General features: G+C 59.9%; 1 protein-coding gene across 1 annotated transcript in view; it reads left to right on the top strand.

Moving 5' to 3' along the window:
- The window catches only part of LOC100478860 (thrombospondin-type laminin G domain and EAR repeat-containing protein), an 11,387-nt gene that overhangs the window by 639 nt on the left and 883 nt on the right, over nucleotides 1-9,865 (top strand). The window contains exons 2-8 of the mRNA XM_034650299.1: nucleotides 659-881; nucleotides 2,076-2,143; nucleotides 4,060-4,150; nucleotides 5,225-5,381; nucleotides 7,550-7,681; nucleotides 8,360-8,586; nucleotides 9,768-9,862. Of these exons, the coding sequence (XP_034506190.1) occupies nucleotides 659-881; nucleotides 2,076-2,143; nucleotides 4,060-4,150; nucleotides 5,225-5,381; nucleotides 7,550-7,681; nucleotides 8,360-8,586; nucleotides 9,768-9,862 (993 nt within the window). The remainder of the gene's footprint in view (nucleotides 1-658; nucleotides 882-2,075; nucleotides 2,144-4,059; nucleotides 4,151-5,224; nucleotides 5,382-7,549; nucleotides 7,682-8,359; nucleotides 8,587-9,767; nucleotides 9,863-9,865) is intronic.

Genomic DNA, 9,865 nt, shown 5'->3' on the forward strand with positions numbered 1-9,865 from the left:
CGCCTGGGGACTCAGGCTCTTCTCCAGCCAGCGTTCCTTGGGAGCAGAGAGCGACCCCCCAGGACAGCAGGGCTTCATGCTTCATCTGGACTCGCATGTCCTGGGCAGGGCTTGTCACCCCTCCGCGTCTAGTCCCCATGGCCCCGAGGGGGAAGCCTCTGGGCGCCCTGTCTGCCCCTAGGATCACAGATGCCAGGTGGTGATGCCAGGAGCCTGGGAGCACGTCCTTCCCCCGAGCGCTCTCAGTGGTGCCTTCCTGCGTGGGGACGAGGGAGTCGAGGTCGCCCAGGGTGCCCGGGACCCTCGCCGGCTGGAAACGGGAGCCGGCAGTGGCTGCCGCTTGCGAGCCTGGACCCTACTCCCTCGTGCACTCGGGGCACAGCTGCGCAGGAACAGCGAGCGGGGGAAAGTCTAGTTGGGACCCAACGTGCCCATGCCATCCAGTCAGCATCACGGCGTCTCTGCACGCCCTGAAACCCATGCAGGCGCGAGCGGGCGCCTTTGACCGCCTCTCTGTGAGGGTGACACGTGCTCCGGGCAGGTGGCCCTGGAGCCAGCCCTGACCAGGCTCATGCTGGGGGTCAGGGCTCGGGGCCCCGGGTCGTGCTCCCGTTCTGGGAGGCCTTAAGCGGGTCTCCACACTTGCGTCACCAGCCAGAGAAAAGCTGGACTATGTGGAGGAACATCAGAGCCTGTTCACCAGCTCGGAGACACTGGGCATCGAGGTCTTTGCCATCCCCGAGGCCGGGCTCTTCGTGGCCGCCGCCAACCGCAAAACCACGTCCGCCATCTACAAGTGGACGGATGGGAAGTTCGCCTCGTACCAGAACATCCGCACACACCAAGCGCAGTCCTGGAGACATTTCACCATCGGGAAAAAGGCAAGTCTGCACCCGGCGACTGTCTCAATCCTTTTTATCTTGGGAAAACCCAAAGGTGGGGGCTGCTCGTGTGGATGATACAGGAAAGTATTTCTCATGGTTTCAAAGTCTTACTCAGGTTCTCAGCGGCTTTCAAAGTCAGACACTTGGCGGGGTCTCTAAATCCAGAATGTGAAGTCTATTTGGCTTCCGAAAAATAGAAGACAAGACCATTCCTACGACGCTGTCCAGTTCTACGTAGACCCATTGGGGCTAAGTTAAAAGCTTGTCGGCCCATTTGACGAGCGGGTCAACAAGGCAGAAATCTTCGGGGATGGAGACAGGCTCACTCTAGGGGGCCGGGCCCAGGGTGGGGGTGAAACGCTCGCGGGCAGCCCCCTCGCAGTCAGGGCCGATGGAGCAGGGGCAGGGCGGTGGGTCTGAGGGGCTGCCCCCAGGGTGAGACATGGTCTTATCAGCTCCGTCTACACCCTCGACTCCAGGGGCAGGGTCCCGGGGCCACTGTCCTGCGCGTGGCCCCCGCCTCGCTCCCACCAGCACGTGTGTGCCAGGCACAGCCTGCCCTCACCGAGGCTGGCCCTGAGGTTGCGCCAGGAGCGGAGTGGACCGCACGCTGCCTTCTGTGGCTCTCAGCCCGCCGCAGCCCAGCCGCGCTCCCAGTCTGTGTGGCGAATGCTGACTAGCGCTCTGGCCTTTTGGTCGCCGACACCTTCACCATAAAAATGTTAACTTCACATCAAAGAAACATCAGGAAATCCAGAAAAAACAAGGGGGGGGCCTGTCCAGTCCCCGAAGCAGGTGCAGGCTTACTGAGCGCACACTGGCTTGGGGCTCGGCGAGCACCCCACACACCAAGCCGGTGGCCTCCCGGTCCAGTCACACGCCAGGCACCGGGGTGTGTGTGGCCGCTGCGTGGGCAGCGCGTGCTTCTAGGCGGGAGGAGAGCGTGACGGTGCATTCTGCTCATCGGGGGATGAAGGACAAGTCTGCGCAGAAAGCTCCCGAGTTTGGGGATAGAAATGGGGACGCTGGGCTGACGAAGGCAGACAGCTGAAGGGTCTGGAGCGTGACAGACGGATCCACGGAGACGGGGCCGTCGGACAGAGACGCGGGTGCTCAGAAGCCTTAGCGCCAGGCCCCTCGCGCTGACGTCAAGAACCAGTATCCGGGCTCTGTTTCAGGTCTTCCTGGCAGTGGCTAATTTTGAANGTGTCTGAAGGATCCTTTTCCCTCACCATGGACTGTGGCCTCCCGGTGGACATGTAGGTAGCAGGACGCCAGGGGAGGGTGGCTCAGGGCTGCGTGCTGCCCGACAAGATGCGTCCAGGGCAGTGGGTGCGGCCGGCATGGCACAGTGCGCACCGCGGGCGCTCAGGCTTGTGGGCAGATGGCCGTTGGGAACCATCCCCCGAGGCAAGAGCGCAGGGTCCTCGGCAAGGTCCGGGACCAAACCTGTCCTCCAGAAAGGCTGCCATGGGTGGGGTGGATGCAGGCGCCTGGGGCTGGGTGCGATGGACGTGGGGAGAGGAGGTGCCCTGCAGAGCGTGGTCGCCATCAAGAAAGGCCGCAGAGGAAGCCCATGACGAGCTCAGGCACCGGAGCCGAGCTAAACCTGCAGCCTGACTTGAACCCAGCTCCTGCTCTGTGATTTTCAGCATATCGCTTGACCCAAGACTCGATTTGCTTGTCTGGGCTGAGGGAGTGGACGGTCACTAAAACCCCAAATAAACATGCAGAATAATCCTTCTGGTAGTTTTGACAGGGCCCCAGGGACTCAGAAGCCTGAGTTCATTCCCTGTCCCGCCGTCCCCTGGTTGCTAGGCTGGACCTGGGTGCGTGGGTCCCCACGGCCCTGCCAGGTAGTGATGACCCCGGCGCCCTCAGCTTCCATCTGAGCTCAGTGGGGCTGGGCATGCTTTTTTTTTTTTTTAAACACAAATTGTCCAGTTTGCATTACATCTATCATTATTCTAAATATTACTTGCAAAGGTAGACTGTCAGTCTGCTTTCTTAGATAAAACTTACTCCGTAGTAAAAAGAATCCTTGACATTCGAATACTTTGTTTAAATACGTCTCTACTACAAGTGTCCCCCCATGCCCCCCAAGTACATCAGGGCCTTTACCGGGTGGGGACCCAGCAGTGGGGACAGCTCTGTGACGGGGAGAGCAAGGGCCAAGGAAGGGGATGGAAGGAGCTGGGACTACGGCTGATGGTGGCCGTGGAGGACTCGGGGCCCTGGGACCAGGCTTCATGGGCCTCGCGGGTGTGACCAGAGCTGGGACCAGAGCTGTGAGAGGAGCACAGGGCACTCTGGGATGGCGGTCAGGAGCTGGCCTCACCACAGCCAGCTGTAGCCAGATGTGAGCCTGGAGGCAGCAGGCGTGTTTACGGGAGGAAAAGGCATCGAGACGCAGGGGGCCTTGGGCAGTGAGGAGAAAGCACATGCCTGGCTCGGCCACCCCAGAGGCTCTAGTCGGGATGTCCCCTCCAGCAGGCGCCTACCTCCTTCCCCATCCCCAGGGTTCAGCCTCCACTACCCAGCTCAGGCCACACCTTCCAGCATCTCCCAGGTCACCAGCAAGGACCCCTCCTTGCCAGATACAATCCGTTCCCCCCAGGCTTGGTGGAGGGTGGGCAGGCAGACCCAATGCCAGTAGGAGCCACTGAGGTTCCCGAGAGACAGAGGAGACACTGAGCAGACAGCTCAGCAGCCACACTTACAGAGGACTCTTGTCCTGGAGCAAAAAGCGTCCCTGCAACTCAGGTCCACCAGAACCCAGGCACGGGAACTTGTTTGGAGACCGTGTCCTTGCAGGGGAGATGGAGTTAGGTTGAGGTCGTACTGCAGAAGGGCGGCCCCGGTCCAGAGTCTGCTGTCCTAAGAAGAGGAGAAGCGGCACAGAGACAGCCCTGTGAAGACAGAGGCAGAGGCCGTGACCTGGCTCCAGCCGGGACTACCAGAAGCCCCCAGAGGCTGGAAGAGGCTGGAGGACCGTCCCCTGCAGCCACCAGAGGGAGCGCGGCCCGCAGCACCTTGATCCCAGACTCCCGGCTCCAGAGCTGTGGGTCATGTGCTGTCCCAGCCTCTCCTGTGCTGCCTCTCCCTGCCCTTTTCTGCATGAACGGGCTGTGACCCGGCTCCCCCATGGCCCTAAAACCACCCTCAATGTTTTCAGAATGGCTGATGTGCCCTTCCCGGCCACCCTATCGGTGCGAGGAGCCCGGTTCTTCATCGGCAGCCGCAAGAGGACCAAAGGCCTGTTCACGGTGAGTAGGGAAGGGGCTGCTGGAGCCTCCCAACAGCAGTGCCCGCAGAGGGGCCATCACTAGAGGCCTGCTGTGCTCACGCTCTGACGGACAGACTGCTATGTGTGCCACGCGGGACCAGGGAGCCCCGGGCTCCACTGGGGCCCCTTACTTGCCAGGCACATTTCACCGTGTTCCCTCCTCCTGGCACACTCATCCTCACTGCCACCATGGCTCACACGCTATACCTTCAGGGCCCTGCTCCATGTCCACTTCCTTGGAGACCGTCCCCCATCCCTTGGAGAAGATGGGCCTTGTACCCATCTCCTGTAGCCCTGACCGTCCTCAGACCAGCAGGTGCTTGCTCATTACCTGTTTCTTCCCTCGGCTGCAGCTGGGGGAACCCTATTCCATGAATGTAGGGGCTTTCGTTTCCTGCTGTGCTGTGTCTAGACCCATGCCCGATACATGATAGGTGCTTGGTGAATAGTTATGGATGGCATGCTTGGGTGGAAGGACAGATGGATGACTGGATGGGTGGGTGGATGGACATATGGACGGATGGATGGATGGATGGATGGATGAGTGAATGAGAGATGGATGGATGGATGGATGGATGGATGGATGAGTGAGTGAGAGATGGATGGATGGATGGATGGATGGACATATGGATGGATGGATGGATGGATGGATGAGTGACTGAGTGATGGATAGATGGTTGGATGGATGGATGGATGGGTAGATGGTTGGACATATGGTGGATGGATGGATGGATGGATGGGTGGATGGACAGACAGATGAACAGATGGATAGATGAGCAATGCAGCCCAGTCACCCTAGGTTAGTTCATAGCAAAAACCCTTTCTGTGACTTAATTACCTCAGAATGGTATATAGTTCTCCACCATTGCTCTCAGTGCTCCCCATCCCCGTCAACCAATCAGCACGCTCTACTCTCCTAGCTCTAGACCAGATGGATGGACAGACCCTCCATGCCCCATTCCCACCCCTGCACCAGGGTCTGGACAGGCTGAGCCCAGTGGTCCAGGCGCTCGCTGGTGGCGAGGTCCTGAACATGCTGTCCCTCTCTCTGCAGGGCCTGGTGAGGCAGCTGGTTCTGCTGCCTGGGTCGGACGCCACCCCAAGGCTCTGTCCCTGCAGGAGTGCCGAGCTGGCTGTGCTGTCCATCCCTCCTGTCCTGCAGGGTCTCCCGGGGAAGCCAGAAGATAATGAGGTGCTAAAATATCCCTATGGTTAGTAGGTCAAAGTCACCCACTCCCGCTCACTGATGGTGAACCCCAAGGGCCTTGTCCCTTTTCCACCTCCCCTGGGAGCAAAGACAGGAGGGTGATTATCAAATTGACAAAGGGACTGGCCCCATCAGACACACCAGCATCATCCATTTTTTCTCTGGCTGGCTCGCCCAGGGGCCCCCAAACCCCACTTGGATGGTGCCCTCAAGGGGCCGTTAGTCCTACTTGGGACGCCTGGGGCTGTTCCCTGAATCATCTTCCTTCTCTTGAGCCTTCTGACTTCCGTCTGCAGCCTGTTTTGCCCCCGACCAGTATTTGGGGTCTTTGTCCCCATCCCTCTCTGATAGGCATCTAAATCTCAGCCCCTGCCCCAGTGGGGACCCCGAACTTCGAGAGGCGCGTTTCAGTTGTCCGTGGTCCCCCACCCCAGAGGGTCCCCTGCCCTGCTCTCTCTAGTGTGTGCTTCTGTGCTCTCCCTGTAAAGTTACAGTCTGGACTGTTGGTGTAAGCCACACCCCCTCCCCCGGGGCATNAGTCCTACTTGGGACGCCTGGGGCTGTTCCCTGAATCATCTTCCTTCTCTTGAACCTTCTGACTTCCGTCTGCAGCCTGTTTTGCCCCCGACCAGTATTTGGGGTCTTTGTCCCCATCCCTCTCTGATAGGCACCTAAATCTCAGCCCCTGCCCCAGTGGGGACCCCGAACTTCGAGAGGCGCGTTTCAGTTGTCCGTGGTCCCCCACCCCAGAGGGTCCCCTGCCCTGCTCTCTCTAGTGTGTGCTTCTGTGCTCTCCCTGTAAAGTTACAGTCTGGACTGTTGGTGTAAGCCACACCCCCTCCCCCGGGGCATCGAATCCCCTCCCACCACCACTCCGCCTGCGGGGGGGAGGGGGGGGGACACATGACACAGCCCCTGCCCCTCCGGAGTCTTGCTGTCATGCTTCACCAGTCAGGTTAGCCCCTCAAGCGCATCGCCCACAGGACCCGTCCCGGGATGGGATTCCGAACTCCCAGTGGTACTGGCTGCTGATTTTTTTTTAAAGATTTTATTTATTTATTTATTTGAGATAGAGAGAGAATGAGCGTGGGAGGGGGCAGGGTCAGAGGGAGAAGCAGACTCCCCGCTGAGCAGGGAGCCTGCCATGGGCTCCATCCCGGGACCGCGGGATCATGACCCGAGCTGAAGGCAGACACTTCACCGACAGAGCCACCCAGGTGCCCCCAGCTGCTGCTTTTCATTTTTTCACGTTGGAGAACACTTTAATAGTCTACAAATTGGGGCGCCTGGGTGGCTTCGTTGGTTGAGCATCTGACTCTTGATTTCGGCTCAGGTCACGATCTCAGGGTTGTGGGATCGAGCCCCATGTTGGGCTCCATGCTCAGCGGGGAGTCTGCTCGAGATTTTCCCTCTGCCTCTGCTCTCTCTCTGTCTCTCTCTAAAATAAAAAAATTCATCTTTAAAAAAATAGTCTACAAATTGATGCAGTTTATTGCCATGATATTTTGAATAATTTTATAGTAACTACGCAATTTTGAATAATTTTTATGTAAAAGAAGGGACACAGAGGAAAATGATTTCCCTGCACAGTGAAGTTTTCAGGCACTCTGTGGAGATTTCCCACATCCGCCCAGTTCTGGCTTGGAACAAGAGGTAGGAGGCAGGGCTGTGAGCCCAGGCCTCCACCGCGTGCTGCTGAGGTCCTGGTGCCCACAGCGCTGGCCGTTGGGCATGGAGGCCGCGCCCACGTTGCTGTGAATTGGCCCCGCAGCACCATCAGGACCCATGGGCTTGGCCCGAGATGAGGTGTAGTCACCAGAACTGATGGGGTCAAACGCCGTGGAACAAGGCAAAGTTCGAGCTTAGAGAAACTTGTGCCAGAGAGGGACAGGTCTGAGAGGAGGGCAGGGCAGCAGCGTGATGACTAAGGGGAAGGGGAGGGTGGGCTGACCTCTGGGGTGGGCAGGGAGCCCGGCAGGGAAGCCTCAGAGCCTCTGTCCTGTCGTGCGGGGCCTCACGTCCTCCCTGGGGCCCCGATGGAGACCGCTGCGTCCTCGTGGTCCCCGCAGGCAGACACAAAGGCAGGACACCCGGGTCAGAGTTCCGCCTCCCAGCTCTGCCTTCCTCCAGGGAACCTGTACCTGGACGCTCCTCTTCCTTGTCTCCCTCCAGAAACCGACATGAAGGTGACGCTGGGCTCCCGGCCTCCATGCACCAAAGTGGAGGAGGCCCAGTTCTGGTTTGACGCCAGCCGGAAGGGGCTGTTCCTGTGTGTGGGCAGCGAGTGGGTCTCCGTGTTAGCAGGTGAGCGGGCGGCGGGGCTCCCTCCGCCTGGGGACTCAGGCTCTTCTCCAGCCAGCGTTCCTTGGGAGCAGAGAGCGACCCCCCAGGACAGCAGGCCTTCATGCTTCATCTGGACTCGCATGTCCCGGGCAGGGCTTGTCACCCCTCCGCGTCTAGTCCCCATGGCCCCGAGGGGGAAGCCTCTGGGCGCCCTGTCTGCCCCTAGGATCACAGATGCCAGGTGGTGATGCCAGGAGCCTGGGAGCACGTCCTTCCCCCGAGCGCTCTCAGTGGTGCCTTCCTGCGTGGGGACGAAGGAGTCGAGGTCGCCCAGGGTGCCCGGGACCCTCGCCGGCTGGAAACGGGAGCCGGCAGTGGCTGCCGCTTGCGAGCCTGGACCCCACTCCCTCATGCACTCGGGGCACAGCTGCGCAGGAACAGCGAGCGGGGGAAAGTCTAGTTGGGACCCAACGTGTCCATGCCATCCAGTCAGCATCACGGCGTCTCTGCACGCCCTGAAACCCATGCAGGCGCGAGCGGGCGCCTTTGACCGCCTCTCTGTGAGGGTGACACGTGCTCCGGGCAGGTGGCCCTGGAGCCAGCCCTGACCAGGCTCATGCTGGGGGTCAGGGCTCGGGGCCCCGGGTCGTGCTCCCGTTCTGGGAGGCCTTAAGCGGGTCTCCACACTTGCGTCACCAGCCAGAGAAAAGCTGGACTATGTGGAGGAACATCAGAGCCTGTTCACCAGCTCAGAGACACTGGGCATCGAGGTCTTTGCCATCCCCGAGGCCGGGCTCTTCGTGGCCGCCGCCAACCGCAAAACCACGTCCGCCATCTACAAGTGGACGGATGGGAAGTTCGCCTCGTACCAGAACATCCGCACACACCAAGCACAGTCCTGGAGACATTTCACCATCGGGAAAAAGGCAAGTCTGCACCCGGCGACTGTCTCAATCCTTTTTATCTTGGGAAAACCCAAAGGTGGGGGCTGCTCGTGTGGATGATACAGGAAAGTATTTCTCATGGTTTCAAAGTCTTACTCAGGTTCTCAGCGGCTTTCAAAGTCAGACACTTGGCGGGGTCTCTAAATCCAGAATGTGAAGTCTATTTGGCTTCCGAAAAATAGAAGACAAGACCATTCCTACGACGCTGTCCAGTTCTACGTAGACCCATTGGGGCTAAGTTAAAAGCTTGTCGGCCCATTTGACGAGCGGGTCAACAAGGCAGAAATCTTCGGGGATGGAGACAGGCTCACTCTAGGGGGCCGGGCCCAGGGTGGGGGTGAAACGCTCGCGGGCAGCCCCCTCGCAGTCAGGGCCGATGGAGCAGGGGCAGGGCGGTGGGTCTGAGGGGCTGCCCCCAGGGTGAGACATGGTCTTATCAGCTCCGTCTACACCCTCGACTCCAGGGGCAGGGTCCCGGGGCCACTGTCCTGCGCGTGGCCCCCGCCTCGCTCCCACCAGCACGTGTGTGCCAGGCACAGCCTGCCCTCACCGAGGCTGGCCCTGAGGTTGCGCCAGGAGCGGAGTGGACCGCACGCTGCCTTCTGTGGCTCTCAGCCCGCCGCAGCCCAGCCGCGCTCCCAGTCTGTGTGGCGAATGCTGACTAGCGCTCTGGCCTTTTGGTCGCCGACACCTTCACCATAAAAATGTTAACTTCACATCAAAGAAACATCAGGAAATCCAGAAAAAACAAGGGGAGGGCTGTCCAGTCCCCGAAGCAGGTGCAGGCTTACTGAGGCACACACTGGCTTGGGGCTCGGCGAGCACCCCACACACCAAGCCGGTGGCCTCCCGGTCCAGTCACACGCCAGGCACCGGGGTGTGTGTGGCCGCTGCGTGGGCAGCGCGTGCTTCTAGGCGGGAGGAGAGCGTGACGGTGCATTCTGCTCATCGGGGGATGAAGGACAAGTCTGCGCAGAAAGCTCCTGAGTTTGGGGATAGAAATGGGGACGCTGGGCTGACGAAGGCAGACAGCTGAAGGGTCTGGAGCGTGACAGACGGATCCACGGAGACGGGGCCGTCGGACAGAGACGCGGGTGCTCAGAAGCCTTAGCGCCAGGCCCCTCGCGCTGACGTCAGGAACCAGTATCCGGGCTCTGTTTCAGGTCTTCCTGGCAGTGGCTAATTTTGAGCCGAATGAGAAGGGTCAGGAGTTCTCTGTCATTTACAAGTGGAACCAGAGGAAGCTGAGGTTCACGCCGTA

The sequence above is a fragment of the Ailuropoda melanoleuca genome, chromosome 1 (genome assembly GCF_002007445.2).
Source record: "Ailuropoda melanoleuca isolate Jingjing chromosome 1, ASM200744v2, whole genome shotgun sequence".
NCBI classification, from domain to species: domain Eukaryota; kingdom Metazoa; phylum Chordata; class Mammalia; order Carnivora; family Ursidae; genus Ailuropoda; species Ailuropoda melanoleuca.